The sequence below is a fragment of the Melospiza melodia genome, chromosome 30 (genome assembly GCF_035770615.1).
Source record: "Melospiza melodia melodia isolate bMelMel2 chromosome 30, bMelMel2.pri, whole genome shotgun sequence".
Lineage (NCBI taxonomy): Eukaryota > Metazoa > Chordata > Aves > Passeriformes > Passerellidae > Melospiza > Melospiza melodia.
The window spans coordinates 2,109,603-2,130,687 of NC_086223.1; the positions used below are offsets into that span (position 1 = coordinate 2,109,603).

At 55.0% G+C, this 21,085-nt stretch overlaps 3 protein-coding genes across 9 annotated transcripts in view; 2 read left to right on the forward strand and 1 right to left on the reverse strand.

Annotated features, from left to right (window-relative positions):
• The first annotated feature begins 771 nt into the window (after positions 1-771).
• Positions 772-10,516, forward strand: GRB7 (growth factor receptor bound protein 7). The gene is made up of 14 exons (XM_063178702.1): positions 772-1,087; positions 1,180-1,324; positions 3,400-3,556; positions 4,623-4,744; positions 4,815-4,892; positions 4,981-5,118; positions 5,199-5,309; positions 6,773-6,871; positions 7,998-8,078; positions 8,210-8,326; positions 8,405-8,465; positions 8,551-8,638; positions 9,555-9,648; positions 9,725-10,516. Exons 1-14 carry the CDS (start codon positions 921-923, stop codon positions 9,869-9,871), a joined length of 1,605 nt encoding a protein of 534 aa, XP_063034772.1. The 5' UTR covers positions 772-920; the 3' UTR covers positions 9,872-10,516.
• Positions 10,517-10,774: 258 nt separating this feature from the next.
• On the forward strand, positions 10,775-15,010 carry LOC134430892 (retinol dehydrogenase 8-like). The gene is made up of 6 exons (XM_063178780.1): positions 10,775-10,874; positions 10,964-11,125; positions 12,628-12,807; positions 12,880-12,973; positions 13,047-13,230; positions 14,434-15,010. The coding sequence occupies exons 1-6, from the start codon at positions 10,778-10,780 to the stop codon at positions 14,671-14,673; spliced, it is 957 nt and encodes a 318-aa protein (XP_063034850.1). The 5' UTR covers positions 10,775-10,777; the 3' UTR covers positions 14,674-15,010.
• Positions 15,011-18,376: 3,366 nt separating this feature from the next.
• IKZF3 (IKAROS family zinc finger 3) overlaps positions 18,377-21,085 on the reverse strand; it is a 36,251-nt gene continuing 33,542 nt past the window's right edge. For all 7 annotated transcript variants that reach the window (XM_063178849.1, XM_063178853.1, XM_063178852.1 and 4 more), the window contains one exon: positions 18,377-20,843. In XM_063178849.1, the coding sequence (XP_063034919.1) occupies positions 20,137-20,843 (707 nt within the window). In that variant the 3' untranslated portion in view covers positions 18,377-20,136. The remainder of the gene's footprint in view (positions 20,844-21,085) is intronic.

Genomic DNA, 21,085 nt, shown 5'->3' on the forward strand with positions numbered 1-21,085 from the left:
GGCAGCAGGGACGGGCAGCGGGCAATGATTAACGCCGTGTCCCGCGGCCACTGAGTGCCACCGTGAGCGCCACCGCCGATGCCACCGTGGGTGCCACGTGTGTGCCCCGTGTGCCACGTGCTGGGGGGGCCGCGGGACACGCCGGGGCCACATCCCGGGGCCGGTGCCCGGGTGGCACGGGTGGCACCGGGCGTGGGTGGGGACACGGCGGGGGCTGGCGGCCGTTCCCACGGCGGCTCCCTCGCCCCCGGCTCCGGGGCCCGGATGCCAGCGCGGTGAGCTGGAGCTGGGAGCGGCTGCGGGACCGGTTTGGCCGGACCCGAGGGGAGTTTGGGGCTGAGGCGCCGCCGCCGCCACGCTCGGCTTCCTGCTCTGCTCGGCGCCGCCACGGCTCGGCCTGGCATGGCTCGGCCAGGCAGAGCTTGGCCTGGCAAAGCTCGGCCTGGTAAAGCTCAGGGGCATGGCTGAGCCTGGCAGAGCTTGGCCTAGCACAGCTCAGCCTGGTAAAGCTCAGCCGAGTAAAGCCCAGCCTGGTAAAGCTCAGCCTGGTAAAGTTCGGCCTGGCAAAGCCCAGCCTGGCACAGCTCGGCCTGGTGAAGAGCCTGGCACAGCTCAGCCGGGCAAAGCTCAGCCTGGTAAAGCTCAGCCAGGCAAAGAGCCTGGCACAGCTCAGCCTGGCACAGCTCAGCCCCCTCGGTGCTGCTGGGGGCATTCTGGGGGTCTCACCAGGGGCTGTGCTCACCATCAGGGTTGTGCTCCAGCCCCCAGCACCCCCACAGGACCTGGGGGACAGGGACACCCCCTTGGTGTCCCAGATCCCACCCAGGGCTGGGGTCCTACATGTCTGGGCAGGGAAACACCCCTGGGTGGGTGCCAGGAGCCCACCTGGGGGCTGCCCACACCTGGCCACGACCCCCCAAATGTGCTGCTGGCTGCCAGACCCCCTGTCTGCCCCCACAGATGATGCCATGGAGGGGGGGGCTCAGCAGAGCGGCCTCTGGGAGCCCCCCGAGCAGGAGGGGGGTCCTGCAGAGCGCGATGGGGGCGAGCTCCGGCGCTCCCAGCCCCTCTTCATCCACGGCAGCAGGTGGGTGAGGCCCGGGGGGGTCGGGGAGGTGAAAGGGGGGTTCGGGGGGGGTCACAGGGGGTGTAGAGCTCACCCTGCCCCCCTCTCTGCAGCCGGCAGCCGCCGCAGGAGGAGCCGCGGGCGTCGTCGCTGCCCAGCATCCCCAACCCCTTCCCCGAGCTGTGCAGCCCCTCCAACTCCCCCATCCTGAGCAGCCCCACCCTGGGACAGGGACCGCCCCGAGAGGGCACCTCCCACGTGAGTCAGGGGATGGGGATGGGCTGGGGAGGGGGCTGGGACCCTGTTGTTGTTATCTTATTGTATTTCATATTTCTAGAGTCCCATACTCTTGTTATGATATTCTTATTTTCCACAGCTCTTCAGGCTGCATACCTCCATCGCGTCGGGGTCACCAATTGTTGTTATCTTATTGTATTTCATATTTCTAGAGTCCCATACTGGTGTTGTTATATTCTTAAAGTCCATACCTTCTAGCTGGTTCTCTACCATGTAGCTCTTCTCTGCTGTGCAGTTCCTCATGGCTTCACAGGGGCTCCTCCTGGGCTCTCGACCCACCCCCTTTTATCCCAGTTATCTTTGCAAGCCACAGCTGCTGCCCAACTAAGGACTTCACAGCTGTGGCTCATTTGGAATAACTAGGACCCACTTATCCAACACATAGATTTTGTAGGGACTCTCACTACATTTCCCCCCTTTTTTCTATTCAAATGCAATATAGATATTCAAGTACAATATATTCATTTCCTTTACAATACATGTTTTATCCCAAGACTCAAAGGCCTCATACACTACACAAGTACAATACACACAATCTTCCACAGCTCTTCAGGCTGCTACAGCTCTCAGGCTGTCCTATTTTCCACAGCTCTTCAGGCTGCATACCTCCATCTCCACAGCTCTTCAGGCTGCTACAGCTCTCAGGCTGTCCTATTTTCCACAGCTCTTCAGGCTGCATACCTCCATCGCGTCGGGGTCACCAATTGTTGTTGCTATCTTATTGTATTTCATATTTCTAGAGTACCATACTGGTGTTGTTATATTCTTAAAGTCCATACCTTCTAGCTGGTTTTCTACCATGTAGCTCTTCTCTGCTGTGCAGTTCCTCATGGCCTCACAGGGGCTCCTCCTGGGCTCTCGACCCACCCCCTTTTATCCCAGTTGCCTTCATGAGCTACAGCTGCTGCCCAACCAAGGATCCCGCAGCTGTAGCTCATCCAGAGCAACCAGGACCCACCTATCCAATACATAGGAGTCTCACTACAGGACCCCTGCACGGGCTGGGGAGGGGGTTCTTTGGGGCACCCCCCAGGTGAGGTGAGAGTCAGGGGGCTGGGAAGGAGGGATTCCATCCCTGGGACAGGAACCACCTCCCAAAAAAATCAAAGGGCTGGGAAGGAGGGATCCCATCCTTGGGACAGGAACCACCTTCTACATGAATTAAGGGGCTGACAAAGGGGGCATTTCATCCCTGGAACCACCTCCTGCAAGAGTCAAGGCTCTGGGAATGGGGATTCCATTGCTGGGATAGGAACCACCTTCCACATTAATTAAGGGCTGGAAAGGGGGGATCCCATCCCTGGGACCACCTCCCAAATAAGTCAAGGGGCTGGGAAGGGGGAATCCCATCCTTGGGACAGGAACCACCTCCCAAATAAGTCAAGGCTCTGGGAAGCAGGGATTCCAAAGCAGGGATTCCATTCCTGGGACAGGAACCACCTCCCAAATGAATCAAGGATCTGGAAAGGAGGGATTCCATCCCTGGAACCACCTCCCAAAAAAATCAAAGGGCTGGGAAGAGGGGATCCCATCCTTGGGACAGGAACCACCTTCTACATGAATTAAGGGACTGAGAAAGGGGGGATTCCATCCCTGGAACCACCTCCTGCAAGAGTCAAGGCTCTGGGAAGGGGGGATCCCATCCTTGGGACAGGAGCCACCTCCCAGATGAGTCAGGGGGCTGGGAAGGAGGGATTCCATCCCTGGAACCACCTCCCAAAAGAATCAAAGGGCTGGGAAGGGGGGATCCCATCCTTGGGACAGGAACCATCTCTCAAATGAATCAAAGGGCTGGAAAGGGGGACCTCAACCTTCATCTCCCACATGAATCAAGGCTCTGGGAAGGAGGGATTCCATCCCTGGGACAGGAACCACCTCTCCCAAATGAATCAAGACTTTGGGGATGGGGGATGATCCCATCCCTGTGATAGAAACCACCCCCCACACGATCTGGGGAGCAGGAGGTGGGTGGGATGATCCCACCTGCGCTCCCCTGGTTCCGGGGGGGTCCCTGACAGCCCCTGTGCCCCTCGCAGGTGGTGAAGGTGTTCGGTGAGGACGGCGCCTGCCGCTCCCTGGAGGCCTCGGCGGGCACCACGGCGCGGCAGCTCTGCGAGACCCTGGTGCGCAGGACGCGGGCACTGCACGACCACAGCTGGGCCCTGGTGGAGCTGCACCAGCACCTGGCACTGGGTGAGCAGCCCTGGCGGTGGTGGAGCTCTCGGGGCTCCCAGGAGGAGGGAAGAGATGATGAGAATCTTGGCTCTGTCAGAAGGCTGATTTGTTATTTTGTGATATATATGTTATATTAAAAGAAAATGATATATTGAAGCTATAGTAAGAATAGAGAATGGAGTACTCTGTTAGTGTAAGAATAGAGAAAGGATTCATCAGAAGGGGGAAGGGAAGGGAAGGGAAGGGAAGGAGGGAAAATGAAAGGGGAAAAGGAAAGGAAAGGAAAGGAAAGGAAAGGAAAGGAAAGGAAAGGAAAGGAAAGGAAAGGAAAGGAAAGGAAAGGAAAGGAAAGAAAATCAAAGGGGAAAAGGAAAGGAAAGGGGAAAAGGAAAGGGGGAAAGGAAAGGGGAAGAGGAAATGGGGAAAAGGAAAGGGGAAAAGGGAAAGAAAGACAAAATCTTGTGACTGACCAGAGAGTCCAAGACAGCAGGACTGTGATTTGCCATTAATTAAAAACAACCAACATGGACCAATCACAGATGCACCTGTTGCATTCCACAGCAGCAGATAATCATTGTTTGCATTTCGTTTCTGAGGCCTCTCAGCTTCTCATGAGAAAAAATCCTAAGGAAAGGATTTTTCATAAAATGTGTCTGTGACACCTGGGGACACTTAGAAATGACTTAGAAATGCCATGGAATAGTACAGAGATTGCTGGGGGAAAATAGAGCTAGGAAAAAAGTTTCAAAAGATGGCCTTGCAAATAAGACTGGATACTTTGGAGAAATAGAACTGTGAAGGATGCATTGCAGTAGGAGCCATGAGGGGTAATTTTAGAAGATTGGCTTTAAGGCATTTACAGCATGGTGTTACAAAAGCTGATAGGCCAAAACACACTTATAATGTATTGTAATTAGGAAATAATTGGCTGCTGATTGTGATGGCGTGAATTATAACATCTCACCCTTCACATGAGACTGAAAACAGAATAGAAGTTTTAAAAACACCTCTGAGTTACCCCATCTCTGGGTCAGAAAAGGGCTCAATCCCTGGGACCCCCCCACCACCCCCCTGTCCCCCCCAGAGCGCTGCCTGGAGGACCACGAGTCTGTGGTGGAGGTGCAGAGCTCCTGGGCCCCGGGCGCCGACAGCCGCTTCATGTTCCGCAAGAACTTCGCCAAGTACGAGCTCTTCAAGAGCAGCACGGTAGGTGGGCACCCTCTGGACCCCCCCTTTGGGCACCCTGAGGGGTCTTTGCTGAGCCTGTGTCCTCCAGCAGCTGCTGTTCCCCGAGGTGATGGTGTCCAGCTGCCTGGAGGCCAACAAGAGCATGGCGCACTCCGAGCTCATCCAGGTACGGGGCACCGTGCCCAGCCATGCCCTGGGCACCCTGCCATGCCCTGGGGACCCCGCTGTGCCCCTCAGCCCTTGTGTCCCCCCAGAATTTCCTCAACTCTGGGAGCTGCCCTGAGGTCCAGGGTTTCCTGCACCTGCGGGAGGCCGGGCGCAAGGTCTGGAAGCGTTTCCACTTCTCCCTGCGCCGCTCGGGGCTCTACTACTCCACCAAGGGCACCTCCAAGGTGAGGCCAGCGGGTCCTGGGGAAGGGGGACATGGTAAGGGGGTCCAGCAAGGACAGCTCTGACACCCCAAACCCCCCAGGACCCCCGGCACCTGCAGTACTTCGCCGACCTCACCGAGTCCAACATCTACTACGTGACGCAGGGCAAGAAGCTCTACGGGACTCCCACCGAGTTCGGCTTCTGCATCAAGGTGGGTGTCACAGACATCTTTGATGGAAAACCCTTTCCTTAGGATTTTTCCTCCTGAGAAGCTGAGAGGCCTCAGGAACAAAGTGTAAACAATGGTTATCTGCTGCTGTGGAATGCAATGGGTGCATCTGTGATTGGTGTCATGTTTGTTGTTTCTAATTAATGGCCAAACACAGTCAGCTGGCTCGGACTCTCAAAACTCAAAACAAACCTTTGTTATCATTCTTTCTTTTTCTATTCTTAGCCAAACTTCTGATGAAATAATTTCTTCTATTCCTTTAGTATAGTTTTAATATCATATATATCATTAAAACTATTCCTTTAGCATAGTTTTAATACAATAAGTATCATAATATATGTCATTAAAACTATTCATTTAGTATAGTTTTAATATCATATGTATCATAATATATATCATTAAAACGATTCCTTTAGTTTTGATTATATATATTATAATATATATATATATTAGGATATATATAATGATATACATCCTAATATATATCATTAAAACTACTCCTTTAGTATAGTTTTAATAGAATATATATAATAATATATCATTAAAACTATCCCTTTAGTTTTAATTATATATATCTATATATATCTATATAGATATATATAGATATATATATACAGATATATATACAGATATATATCCTAATTAAAACAAATCCTTTAGTATAGTTTTAATATTATATATATATCATATATATAGTTTAATATAATATATATCATGTATATAACATATATAATATCTGATAAATATTATAGATAAAATATATAATAATACATAGTTAGTATATATAATATATACTGTATACTATATAATATATGGTATATATGGTATATACTATAGACTATAGACTATAGACTATATACTATATAATATATAGTATATAGATAAAATATATAATAATACATAATTAGTATATATAATATATACTGTATACTATATAATATATAGTATATACTATATACTGTATACTGTATACTATAGACTATAGACTATATATTATATAATGTATAATATATAGTATATAGATAAAATATATAATAATACATAATTAGTATATATGCTATATACTATATAATATATGGTATATACTATATAATATATACTATATAATACATACTATATACTATATAATATATAGCGTATATTATATAGTATATAAATTATATAATGTATTATTTATTATATATTATATATAGTTTAATGTAATATATAAAATAAGATATATCATTAAAACTATAATATAGTTTTAATATCATATATATAATATATAATATCATATATATCAAAACCTTCTGAAACACGGAGTCAGATCCTCGTCTCTCCCCTCACCCTGGGACCCCTGTGAGCAGTGTCACAGGTGGGGATGTCCCTGCCTGGGGATGTCCCTCCCCCTGTCCCCTCCTCGGCGCCATCCGGGGCTGCCCCGTGACGGCTCCGATTTCCCGCAGCCCCACAAGGTTCGGGGCGGCGTGAAGGGTCTGAAGCTGCTCTGCAGCGAGGATGAGCAGAGCCGCAGCTGCTGGATGGCGGCGTTCCGCCTCTTCAAGGTGAGCTCCAGTCCCCTGCCCGCTGGGATGGTGCCAGAGGGGTGCTGGAGGGATTTTGGAAGGATGCTGGAGGGATTTTGGGGGCGTTCTGGAGGAATACCGGGGTGGGGATGTGGTAGAAAGCTCGCGCAGTGTGCATCTGTGTGCAAACATGGAGATGAGAAATGCTGACTTGGAATAGGACAGAGAGAAAAAGAACTAGGAAAAAAAATTTCAAAATTTCAAAACTTAGAATGTCCGTGGAAAAGAACAGACAGACAAAGAACTAGGAAAAAAAACATATTGAAACTTAGAAAGCCATGGAATAGGACAGACAGAAAAAGAACTAGGAAAAAAATTCAAAATCTTAAAACTTAGCATGCCATGGAATAAGACAGACAGAAAAAGAACTAGGGGAAAAAAAAATCAAAATTTCAAAACTTAGAATGCCCTGGAATAGGACAGACAGAAAAAAATTTCAAAATTTCAAAATGCCCTGGAATAGGACAGACAGAAAAAGAACTAGGGAAAAGAATTCAAAAGGTGGCCTTGCAAATGAGACCAGACACTTTAGAGAAATAGAACTATGAAAGATTCATTGCAGTAGGAGCCACAAGGGGTAATTTTAGATAATTGGCTTTAAGGCATTTACAGCATGGTGTGACAAAACTCAGGACACCCCAAAAAGCACTTATAGTGTATTGTAATTAGGAAATAATTGGCTCCTGATTGTGATGGTATATATGGAATATATATGGAATTATAACTTCTGTGTTGCCTCACCCTTCACACAAGACTGAAAATAGAATGAAAGTTTTTAAAACACCCCTCAGTTGCCCCATCTCTGGGTCAGAAAAGGGATTAATTAATCTGACAGTGCTGGGGGGATGATGGGGGGGATGCTTGGGGGATACTGGAGAGGTACAAGGGGGGAATGTGGATGTTTCTAGAAGGATGCTGGAGGGATGACCCCATGCCAGTGCAAATGCTTCAGGGTGGGTGTCCCTGTGCCCACGAGGAGTGGGTGCAGAGCTCTCCACCCCTGCACTGGGTGGCCCTGGGTGGCCCTGGGGGGCTGTGGAGGTCCCTGGATGCTCCCCCACCCCACAGCAGGGCCCCCCCAGCTGACAGAGCTGTTTCCCCCCAGTATGGGATGCAGCTCTACAGAAACTACCAGCAAGCACAGGCACGGCTGAGCCAACCGCCCTGGATCGGCCCCACACCCCTGGTGAGTGTCCCCTGTCCCCTACAGCCCTGCTGAGTGTCCCCTGTCCCCCACAGCCCCTGGGGACCCTCTGGGGACCCCCCCTGTCCCCCACAGCCCCTGGGGACCCTCTGGTGACCCCCCTGTCCCCACAGCGCAGCGTCTCGGACAACGCCCTGGTGGCCATGGACTTCTCGGGGTGCACGGGCCGGGTGATTGAGAACCCCAACGAGGTGCTGAGCGTGGCCCTGGAGGAGGCCCAGGCCTGGAGGGTGAGTGGGGGTGCTGGGGAGTCGGGGGGAGCCCCCCTGAGCCCACCCCAACGTCCCCATGTGTCCTTGTGTGCCCAGAAGAAGACGACGCACCGCTACAGCCTGCCCGCCGCCTGCCACAGCTCCCCGCTCAGTGCCGGTGAGAGCCGGGCTCACTGCCCGCTTTGGGGGGTCCCTGCCTCGTCCAGGGGGTCCCCCCAAGTGTGACACCCTTGTCCCCGCAGCCATCCACCGCACCCAGCCCTGGTTCCACGGCAGGATCTCCAGGGAGGACACCCAGCAGCTCATCGGCCGCCAGGGCTTGGTGGATGGGTAAGGGACACCCTTGGGTTTGGGGGGTTTGGGGTCCCTGGGGGGGACATGGAACTCCAGGGAGGCTCAGGAGCACGGGGGTTATGGGGTCTTGCAGCTCCTGGGGGGATGCAGGGTATAAATGGGGTTGGGGGTGAGTGATTCCCAGGTTGTTGCAGGGTTTGGGGGGGCACAGAGACTGCCAGGGGTGCCAGGGGATGCTGGGCTACTCCAGGATTTCACAGGGGGTTTGTGGGACCCCTTTTATTGTAAATCAAAGGTGACTCCAGTGGAGGTGAGAGAATGATTCGTCTGACTCCATGGATATCAGAAGTTTAATTAATTACTTTATTATACTATATTATATACGTTTCATCTAAATTGAATCTGCCAAGCACTCGCTCTGCACACACTGCACGGAATCTTGTGACTGTCAGTGACAGTCCTGACACACAAAAAATCCTCACTTTGGGTGAATATTTTCCATATTATATATTCTACTTTGGCACAGCAAGTAAGATAAGAATTGTGTTTTCCCTTTCTGTGATGTTCAGAGAATGTGAATCTCAGAAATCCTTGGGAAGAATTGTGCCTTGCTTTTCTCTGTGAAGAGAAATGTGGGGATATGCACCTGGCCCTGACAGGCCAAGGAAACGAAAGTTCCACACTTTGGGTGAATAATCTCCATATTGCATTCTACTTTGGCACAAAAACAGGCACGGCAAATGATGAAAATTGTGTTTTCCCTTTCTGTGATGTTCGGAGAATGTGAATCTCAGAAAACTTAGGGAAGAATTGTGCCGCGCTTTTCTCTGTGAAGTGTGGCAACAACGGGTGACACTGTGAGGGCACAGGGGACACTGTGAGGGCACAGGGGACACTGGGAGGGCACAAGGGACCTGGCCCCAGCCATCAGTGACTCCTCTGTGCCTCGCAGGGTGTTCCTGGTGCGGGAGAGCCAGCGGAACCCCAAGGGCTTCGTGCTGTCCCTGTGCCACCTGCAGCGCATCAAGCACTACCTCATCCTGCCGGTGAGTGCCAGCCTGGGGCTGGGGGTGCCCGGGGGGGCCGGGCATGGGGGTCCTGACCTGCAGCCCCCCCCGGCAGAGCGAGGAGGAGGGGCGGCTTTACTTCACCATGGACGACGGGCAGACGCGCTTCGCCGACCTGATCCAGCTGGTGGAGTTCCACCAGATCAACCGCGGCATCCTGCCCTGCAAGCTGCGCCACTACTGCACCTGCGTGGCCCTCTGAGCCCCTGGGGGCTTGGCACAGCCTGGCACCACCAGCACAGCAGGGTTTGGCTCGGCCTGGCACTGCCAGTGTGGTTTGGCACAGGCTGGCGCTGCTGGTTCAGTCTCGTAGCACATGCCCGGCACAGCCCGGCATGGAACAGCCTGGCACAGCCTGGCACTGCTGGGGTTGTTTGGCACAGATTGGCCCTGCTGATATGGCATGGCTTGGCACAGCATCACCTGCGCAGTTTGGCACAGCTGGGCACCAATGACATGGCACAGCTCAGCACGGCCTGGCACTGCTGGCACAGCTTGGCACCAGTGGGATGGTTTGGCACAGTCCAGCACCACCAGCATGGCACAGTCTAGCACAGTTGGGTGGTTTGGCACAGCCTGGCACTGCCAGCATGGCACAGCCCACAGCAGGACCCCCACACTCAAGCACTTTCTCCTCTCTGCCCTGCAGCACCAGCCCCGAGTGCCCCTGCCGGGGCCTGGCACTCCTCGCCCCCACACCAGGGCGCGTTTTGGGGTCCCCAGGAGGGGGTCCTGGGCTGTGGGTGTGAGGGGGGCACCCATCACCGTGTCCCCCACGTCTCCACGAGGCCAGTTGAATGGGACGTGTTTTATACCAGTGATAAATAATAAAGGTTATTTTTGCAGAGCTCCTGCCTCGCTCCTTGGCGCACGGCTGGCAGCGTCCCCATCTCCCACGCCTGGCAGCGTCCCCATGTCCCGCTGTGTCCCCTGGGTGCCACACAAAGGCCGCTCTGTGCTCCGGGGCACCACGTGCGGCTCAGCCACGCCGCAAATCCCCGGCAGGGCCGATTATCCAGGGGGGGATTAAGGGCTCGGATTTGGGGGGGGGGGGGAGCCGCTATAAAAGCGGGGGGCTGGGGCTCGGAGGGGGGGGTGAGGCCGTGCCATGGCTCCCAAGACGGTGCTGATCACCGGCTGCTCCTCGGGCATCGGGCTGGCGCTGGCCGTGCGGCTGGCCAGGGACAAACAGCGCCGCTTCCGAGGTGAGCGGGGCGCAGGGACCCCCCCCCCCCAAACCCCGGAGGGACCCCCCCGAACCCCAGAGCGGGGGCTGAGCCCTCTGTGCCCGCAGTCATCGCCACCATGAGGAACACGGGCAGGAGCGCGGCGCTGGCGGCGGCGGCGGGGCCGGCGCTGGGCAGGACGCTGGAGATCAAACAGCTCGATGTGTGCGATGAGAGCTCCATCCGGGCCTGCCTCGACAGCATCCCCGGGCGCCACATCGATATCCTGGGTGAGACCCGGGATTCCCGGCCCTGCGTGAGCCCGGTGACCCCCCCCAGCCCAAGCTTGTCCCGTGCCAGGGACATTTGTGCTGCCAGGGCTGGGACCCTCCGTGCCAGGGACACCTGACCCTGTGCATGGGGGACTGTCCGTGCCAGGGACCCCCTGTGCCAGGGACCCTCTGTGCTGGGACTTTTCCTGTGCCAGAGACCCTCCAAACTCAGGACATCCTGTGCCAGGGACTCTCTGAGCTCTGGGGACCCACTGTGCCAGGGACCCTCTGTGCTGGGACATTCCCTGTGCCAGGGACCCTCCAAACTCAGGACATCCCATTCTGGGGACCTTCCAAGCATTGGGGACCCCCCACATAAGGGACCCTCTGTGCTGGGACATCCCCTGTGCCAGAGACCTCCAAACTCAGGGCATCCTGTGCCAGGGACTGTCTGAGCTCTGGGGACCCACTGTGCCAGGGACCCTCTGTGCTGGGACATCCCCTGTGTCAGGGACCCTCCAAACTCTGGACATCTCATTCTGGGGACCCTCTGAGTACTGGGGACCACCTGCACCAGGGACCCTCTGTGCTGGCACATTCCTTGTGCCAGGGACCCTCCAAAACTCAGGACACCCCATTCTGGGGACCCTCCGAGCATTGGGGACCCCCCACACCAAGGACCCCCTGTGCTGGGATATTTTCTGCACCAGGGACCCTCAAAAGTCAGGACATCCCATTCTGGGGACCTTCCGAGCATTGGGGACCCCCCACATAAGGGACCCTCTGTGCTGGGACATCCCCTGTGTCAGGGACCCTCCAAACTCAGGACACCCCATTCTGGGGACCCTCCAAGCACTGTGGACCAGCTGCACCAGGGACCCTCTGTGCTGGCACATTCCTTGTGCCAGGGACCCTCCAAACTCAGGACATCCTGTGCCAGGGATTCTCTGAGCTCTGAGGACACCCTGCACTAGGGACCCTCCATGCTGGGACATTCCCTGTGCCTCCAAACTCAGGGCATCCCATTCTGGGGACCCTCCAAGCATTGGGGACCACCTGCACCAGGGACCCTCTGTGCTGGCACATTCCTTGTGCCAGGGACCCTCCAAACTCAGGACATCCCATTCTGGGGACCCTCCGAGCATTGGGGGCCCCCCACACCAAGGCCCCCCTTTGCTGGGATATTCTCTGCACCAGGGACCCTCCAAACTCAGGGCATCCCATTCTGGGGACCCTCCAAGCATTGGGGACCCCCCACACCAAGACCCCCTTTGCTGGGATATTCTCTGCACCAGGGACCCTCCGAAGTCAGGACTTCCCATTCTGGGGACCCTCCAAGCACTGTGCCAGGGGTCCCTCATGCACAGGGACCCCACACACAAGAGACTCCCTATGCCAGGGTCACCCTGCAGCAGGGACCCTCCACACCCAGGACACCCCATGAATCAGGGACCCCCCGTGCCCAGGGTGTGGGATGCCCCTGCCCAGGGCACACCCCACTGATGGCCCCTGCCCCACAGTCAGCAATGCCGGGGTGGGCATGGCGGGACCCCTGGAGTGCCAGAGCCTGGCAGCCATGCAGAACCTCATGGACACCAACTTCTTCGGCCTCGTCCGCCTGGTCAAGGAGGTGCTGCCCGACATGAAGCGACGCCGCGGGGGCCACATCGTCGTCATCAGCAGCATCATGGGCCTGCAGGGTAGGGGAGAATGGGGTGCTCTGGGGGGACCAGCCCTCGCCCAGCCCTGACTGGAGCTCCCCAACCATGCAGGTATTGTCTTCAACGACATCTACTCGGCCTCCAAGTTTGCCGTGGAGGGTTTCTGCGAGAGCCTGGTGGTGCAGGCGCTGCGCTTCAACGTGGCGTGAGTGCGGGGGCCTTGGGGCAGGGTCTGGGGGTGCCCAGTGCCCAGTGCCCAGTGCCACATCCCTGGGCAGGATCAGCCTGGTGGAGCCGGGGCCGGTGATGACGGAATTCGAGACCAAGCTGTACGAGGAAGCCGAACGCGCCGACTACTCACGGACAGACCCCGAGACGGCCGAAATCTTCACCAAGCTCTACCTGAGGAACTCCAGGGATGTCTTCACCAGCCTGGGCCAGACCCCCGAGGACATTGCAGAGGTGACAGGCGGGCAGGGGGTCCCAGTGGGCTGGGGCTGGGCTGGACAGAGTTGTTAATTAGCCCTGACAAGGAACAGCAATGCCCAGGAAGCAGTGGGGCAGCTGACACCCAGGCAGCTCCATCCTGATGGGGCTGAGCCTGGCTGGGAATGGGGACAGGAATGGTGGTGGGATGGATGAAAACGTGGATGGGATGGGAATAGGAATGGTGGTGGGATGGATGAGAATGTGGATGGGATGGGAATAGGAATGGTGGTGGGATGGATGAGAATGTGGATGGGATGGGAATAGGAATGGTGGTGGGATGGGAATGTGGATGGGATGGGAATAAGATGGGAAGGAAGTGGGGATGGAAATGGGAGGAAATGGAGTGGGAATGAGAAGGGATGGAGATAGGGGCAGGACGGGATGGGGTAGGACAGGATGAAGATAGGGATAGAATGGGAAGGAGTTGGGGATGGGATAGGAATGGTGTTGGGTTGAGATGGATTAGAGATAGGATGGGAAAGGCTTGGGAATGAGGATAGGAAATGAATGAGAAGGAGATGGGATGGGAATGGGGATAGGAGGAGAATGGGAAGGGAGCAATGGGAATGTGAATGAGGATGGAGGTGCAGATGTGGATGGGATGCAGACAGAGTTCAAAGGGGACAGAGGTGGGATGGCAGTGGTGGTGGGCTGGGGCTGTGGGCACAGGAAGGGGACAATCCCATGCCCTGGTGGGCTGAGGCACAGGAAGGTGACAATGCCATGGCCTGGTGGGCTGGGGCACAGGAAGGTGACAATGCCATGCCCTGGTGGGCTGGGGCACAGGAAGGGGACAATCCCATGGCCTGGTGGGCTGGGTCTGTGGGCACAGGAAGGGGACAATGCCATGGCCTGGTGGGCTGGGGCAGTGGACACAGGAAGGGGACAATGCCATGGCCTGGTGGGCTGGGGCAGTGGGCACAGGAAGGGGACAATGCCATGCCCTGGTGGGCTGGGGCAGTGGGCACAGGAAGGGGACAATCCCATGCCCTGGTGGGCTGGGTCTGTGGGCGCAGAAAGGCGACAATGCCATGGCCTGGTGGGCTGGGTCTGTGGGCACAGGAAGGCGACAATGCCATGGCCTGGTGGGCTGGGGCACAGGAAGGGGACAATGCCACGGCCTGGTGGGCTGGGTCTGCGGGCACAGGAAGTTGACTATGCCATGCCCACGTGCAGCACACCCTGCGGGTGATCGAGGCGCCCCGGCCGCCGTTCCGGCACCAGACCAACGTGGCGTACACGCCCATGGCCGCCCTCAAACACGCCGACCCCAGCGGCGCCCTCATCACCGACGCCTTCTACCAGCTGGTGTTCAAGTACGACGCCGTGCTGCGCTTCGGCCTCCGCGCCATCCGCCTGCTCCGCTGGAAGGCTCAGAAGGTCAAGGCTGGCGCGCGGCTCCTGGGCTTCAAATAAACCCTGGTGGCTCCTGGGCACTGCCCGGCCCATCCCGGGCACGGGGGTAAAGGGGCAGGACCCACACGGGGTTTCGCTTCCCGTTGCCGGCCTGAAATAGCTGCCACATTAAAATGGGAGGGTATTTATAACCAGCGCTGGGGGAGCGATGCAGAGCAGCTTCCTGCGGGAGTGCAGCGGCCGTGACGGGGCTGGGAAGGGCTGGCAGCTGCCCCCTGCCTGCCTCCTGCTCCCCAAGGGCACCTGGGCCTCTGACCCATGGCGTTGGCACCCAGGGGACCTCGCCCTGTCACCCCTGGTGCTGTGTCCTCCTTCCTCCGGGCGCTGCTGTGGGGTGGGGCTCTATGTCAGCCCTGTCTGGGGCGCTGGGGCAGCACAGGGAGGGCAGAAGGCAGAGTGGCAGGGGTGTGGGGTGTGTTCCGAGGGGCACAAGGAGGGCATTTGGGGTGCAGGGTGGGGGTGAGACGTAAGGCAAAGAATGAGTGCAGGGCAGGTGCAGGGATGCCCAGAAGCTCATGGGGGGGCTCCCCTCCAGTCTCTGTGGTGACAACGGGGTGGGTTCACCCTGGGCACTGGAGTGTGGGTGCCTGGCGTGACAGCCCCGGGAGGTGAGAGCAGGGGAAACCACAGGAGGCCCGGCATGAATCAGCCCCGCTGCTGAGAAACCTTCCTGGCTCCCCCTGCCCTCCCTGGCACAGCCCCCGGAGCCCTGGAGGGACCCCCAGCCCCACGTGGGGGCTGCATGGAAGCGGCTGCAGCTCCGTGTGCCTCGCACGTGGCATCTCCGGGACCCTGGGGACAGGATGGAGGTGGGGAAGGAAACGTTTTTGCATTATCCTCCCCTCTTCTCGCACGAGTTAATGGCACAGCGGCGGTGGGACCGTGGCGCCGGGGGTGATGGCAGCACCTGTGGGACGTGCAGGGGTGACATCAAAGCGGTGACAGTGTCGCTGCCTCCCCCCTCTGCGGTTTCTGCAGATTTGACTAACTTTCTCCGCTTGGGGGGCAGGATGGGGGGGAGGCGGGCGTGACTCTGCCCGGCCCCGGGGAGCAGCAAGGGGGGCCCCCGGCACAAAGCCACAGCGGTGGGAAACGGGGCTGAGGGAGCACAGGAGGGGACAGGACCTCCCTTATACACCCCCAGCCCCACGGTGTCCCCCAGTGCCCAGAGGAGCAGCAAAGGGGCTGGAACTGGGGGAACTGGGGGGAGCCCCAGCCCCGCTCCCAGCCTTGTCACGGCACAGAGAGGGGGGACAGGAGCTGCTGTGGGTGAGGTGGGGAACACCTGGTGATGTTTGAGGCTGAGGAGCATCCCCTCCCACCTCCCTGGAGCATCCTCCATGCCCACGGAGCGCCGCTTCGAGCCCAGGGCTGTCCCCTCCATCCCCGCGGGTGCCGCCGGGCTGGAGGCGCTGTCCCCGGGGCCGGAGCCGCGCGGGTTGGAAGTAAATTCTTCTAAAAACAATCGTCCGCTGGGACTTTCCTGTCGCCGGCGTGTGACAATCGCCAGCCTCTCCCCGTGTCCTCGATCCCCCGAGGATTTCGCTGCCAGGTGCCGACTCGCTGCCATGCAAATGCGGCGCCGCATTTAACCCGGCTGGAGGGGCTGGTTCGGCGGCTCCCCGGGGGCTTCACTTCCCTCCCGGCTCAACGAGGGGGGCACCAGGCGTGACACAAAGCTGCTGTCCCCGTGCTGGCGGCCCGGTGACACTCACGGCCCCGTGTCCCGCTGGGAGCCAGAGCTGGGGACATTTCCAATGTCCCTTCCCCACGTTGGCTCTGCTCGCCCCCTGCCCCCCGGATTTAGGAACCCGACCCACGCCGAGGGTGGGAAACGCCGCGGGGAGGGTGACTCAGAGCGGGGCTGGGGAATTGGGACACCCAGAGGTGGTGGCAGTGACTCAGTGCTCCCCGACACCGTCGGGTTTTGGGTGCAGGAGCCGGCCGGGATGCTCCAAGGATGCAGAGCAGCAGCCGGAAGTTTTTCTGGGATTTTTTTTTGTGGATTACGAAGCGTATTTCAACACGAGGACAGGAGAAACGGGTTCCTCCGTGCTCTATCACGATTACAGCTATCAGCAGATAAGGATCTCGCTGTCACAACACCAACTGAAGGTTTCTGTAGGACTTTAAAGGGGTTTGGCTCAAGGCAGGAGAAGGTTGAGGGGGTTTGGATGAAATAAATTCTTATTAAGGAACAAAGCAGGATGGGAAGCCCCGAGCCCCCTCTGTCTCACCCAACCCTCAGAATGTCCCGACAGCAGCAGGGGGAGAGACCCCTCAGTGTTTGTGCAGCACCCGGGCTGGAAGGAAGTGAAGGGAAAAGAAAAAAAAAAAGGATCCTCTGACTTTTCTTTCTTTCTTTCTTTCTTTCTTTCTTTCTTTCTTTCTTTCTTTCTTTCTTTCTTTCTTTCTTTCTTTCTTTCTTTCTTTCTTTCTTTCTTTCTTTCTTTCTTTCTTTCTTTCTTTCTTTCTTTCTTTCTTTCTTTCTTTCTTTCTTTCTTTCTTTCTTTCTTTCTTTCTTTCTTTCTTTCTTTCTTTCTTTCTTTCTTTCTTTCTTTCTTTCTTTCTTTCTTTCTTTCTTTCTTTCTTTCTTTCTTTCTTTCTTTCTTTCTTTCTTTCTTTCTTTCTTTCTTTCTTTCTTTCTTTCTTTCTTTCTTTCTTCTCGGCTTTTTTTCGTTTCTGTTTCTCAAGCGTGTCCAGCTCTTTGTGGCAGGAGGTGTCGGGGGGGAATGAAAGAAGCGCGAACAACGTCAGCCTGGTACCGCAGGTGCTAAAAGGGCCGGGGGGTTGGTGAGAGCCTCCACCCTCCCTCCCTGCCGGGATGTTTCCATCTGCCCGACCCAGCCCGGGAACCACGAACCCACCCCAGAGCCCCAGCGTGGGGCTGAGCTGCCCCCAGCCCACAGATCTCGGGTTGAACCATTCCTCTGCTCACCAGAACCGGCTCCAGCACCATTTTCCAGCGCTCAGAGGAGCTGGTGATGTTATTTTACACCTCTGAGTAGCAGGTTCTGCTGAGCACAGCCTCCACCATGGCACAGCACCCTGTGGGGACGCAGATTCCATCACACCTGTGGGGTTTACAGGCAGCCCCAGTGCTCATTCCCACTCCTCAGCCAGCTCTGGTCACTCCTAGATCTGTTTTCATGGCTGGCAGAGTGGATATTTATTTACTGACATTTTTAAAACTTAAAAATACAGTTTAAGCGCCAGAGGTTCATTTCTTGGTGCTAAAAGCTCCTTCCCTGAGCCTCCCTGCCCACTCTTGGGGTGTAATTCATAAGTAAATGAAGAACCAAGCGAGATGGACGCACCAAGGCACCAGAGACTGCTCCAAACCTGTTCCAGACCAAAATAACCAAGCCAGGAGCAGAATAAATCAGGCTCTGAACCGGTTTTCCCATCTGTTTTCTCAAACAAGGTGGTTTCCAGAGCTTCTCCAAGCTCAGGGACCTGCCCTGGACCAACACATCCCCTCAACATCCAGACATGGCCCAATGGGATTCCCATCTCCCAGGCCAGAGCAGCCCTGTGGGACAGGGGTGAATGATGGGGTGTGAAGGAACAATTAATATTTTTAAATGAACCCATTACCCAATCCTCTTATGGAGAATGAGATTTTTGGATGGCTCCAGGAGGTCTCTCTCTGTGGATTCCTTTAAGAACCTGCCCTTGCCTGCCCTCAAGTCAGGACATCATCATTATTTAAATATTTTATTCATTTATTGACAACTCTTTGGTTTTGAAAGCTAAGCCATTGAAAAGTAAGCTTCACAAAATTCGAAATTGATAAAAGACAACCACAATGTCCTAAAAATGTCGGACTTAGAAATGTCAGGGCAGCAGTGAACCTCTGGAATTCTCTAGGAAACTCTCACTCCCTTTCCCTCTCTTTTCTGGACCCAAAGCTTGGCCCTTGGGGCTGACCCTTGGTGGAAGTGCAGCCTCCCTCACAGGAGGAGCATTGGTCACATTGTGACACAGGGGGTCACTTGGGGAGGGCCAACATCACCTTTGTCATGATGGAGCTCTGGGAAACATCCTGAACCTGCTTTACAGCTCCACACACAACAGCAGAAGAGTTCTCCTCAACCCCAGGGATAGCAGGATCCTGGATTTGCTCTTCCACAGCACTCTGGATGCTCAGACACACTGCAGGCTGATTTATCCCTCTCCAAATCCACCTTTAGTGGAAAACATGAATAGAAATTTCTTATTTTGTACCTTAAAATTCAGAGAGGAAATAATTGAGCCAAAAAAATTCAGAGGGAGGGATGAATTTCACTATTTCTTGACCCTCAGCTCTTCAACCTTCCCTCAGGGAAGTGATTGGATCACCAGGGAATAACACAAAAGCAACACAGCTCTCAAACCACACGAGGGATGCAGAAAGTCCGTCAGAACACTCCTAACTACAGGATACAAAAATATTTTGCAAAGATTAAACCTTCACTCAGCAAAGCCGTTACCAAACCCCTCTCCAGCCCAGGGACACCAACACAGCTGTGGGGCCACAGGGAATAGTTGTAAAAACCAACTTCAAAGGGATGGCACCTGCTCAGGGTGTGGAGCTGCACCTCCAAGGGCTGTCCTGGTGTGGGTGTGGCTCTCACAGCCCTGCCTGGGGTCTCACCTGTCCACAACAAGCCAGGACCAACCCATGATGGCACAGCCACACGTCCTGCTGTGGGACAGAGGCACAACACCCAGCACAGCTTCATCCTCGTTCTTGGCAGCCATCAGAAAGGAGGAGTTTCCAGCAATGAAAATTGGGATTTCCTCCAGGCCACATGGATGAGCCAAGCAGTGACCTCGCTGGGTATCCCAAAAATATGTACTGTTAAAAAATCCCAACCCCAAATAGGTCTCATTTCTCATTTTCCTCTTACTGAATAACTTTAAGGAAAGTCAGCAGTGGGGTAAGAAAAATGAAAGTGTGCTACACTTTTGTTAAGGCTTAGGGGAAAAGATTTAAAGAGGAATTAATAATTCCTCCCTTTTCCTGCCCTGGTTTTCCTTGTTTTGGGGATGAGCCACTGGGATTATAACTAGGAAAAGCTCCTCCAACACACTCTGACTATTCACCTGAATGAGCAGGGGAATTGGCATGAAAACCTTTCGTGCTGACTTAAAGCAAACTCTATAAAAACAAACACAAGTTAAAAATTGAAAACATCATAAATGGCTCTGAAGTTTCACAAAAATAAAGTTCATATCAAAACCAGTCTCTGCTCCTGGTGTTTCCCACAGTCCCACTCACCACAGCAGCCAGGCAGAGATGCTACACAACACTGAATTATCGAGAAAAACAAATTTAAAAAATGTGTCACCTTGTGACACACTTCAAACTGGCCTAAAAAAATACTCAAGAAGATTTCATTACACTAATTAAACCCCTAACCAACCAAGCCTCCCCTTTGACAGCAAACACATCCTTTGACCTTGGAAGAGCAGGTCCTTTCACTTGAGCACCACTCTGTGCTCTCCCCGGGCTATGTGCGAGGAGAACTCGTAGCGGTCGTGGCTGCGGTAGCCGCAGACGTTGCACTCGAAGGGGTCGCGGAAGCCGTGGCAGCCCATGTGGATGGTGAACATCACGTAATCCAGGAAGAGCACGCGGCAGTGGTCGCACCTGTACACCCCGATGGCCTCCCCTTCCTTGTTGATGACCTTGAAGGCGTCGCGGGGACAGATGGCCGGAGGCTTGATGATCTCGTAGGGCCTCGGGAAATCCTTCAGGGCCTGGAGGCCGTTGCGGGCCGGAGCCGCCGCCATCACCTGGCTCTGGTGGAAGGCGGGGTTGGGCCTCTCCTCGTGGTTGCTGTCAGTGTCTGTGGAGTCGTGGCCGCTGTTGTTGGGGGAGAGGCCCCTGTCGGATGACAGGCTCTTGTCCCTGAGGTGGCTCTTGTCGGGCTCGGTGCCGTTGGGGACGCTGGGGACGTCGGCGGCGCGGGGCAGCGGCAGCGGGTACAGGCTGCTGATGACGGGCACCATCTCGGCCGTGGGCGCTGGCGGGGTCTGCACGAGCGGGCGCAGGGCCTCGGCCCCCAGGTAGGTGATGGCGTTGTTGATGGCCTGGTCCATCATGCGCCCGTGCATCATCTCGCTCTCCTTCTCGTACAGGAAACTGGAGTTGTAGTTGACATCGAAGCTGGGGCGTTTCTCACCTGCGAGAGATGAGAGGGGATAATTACCTGAGTGGGGAAATGTCAGAATTCAGGACATCCCTCTGGCTTGCCCAAACCCCTGCCAGGCTCTCAGAGACCTTGTCACAGAGTCCAAGATACCTGTGACTTTGATTATGACCCATGGAAAAATTATCAACCTTATATGAGGATCTGCAAGCCATGATAGTCTAAGTAGAATAATAATTAGTTTGTCATGGGGTGAAAAAATAGATTTTTTGGAG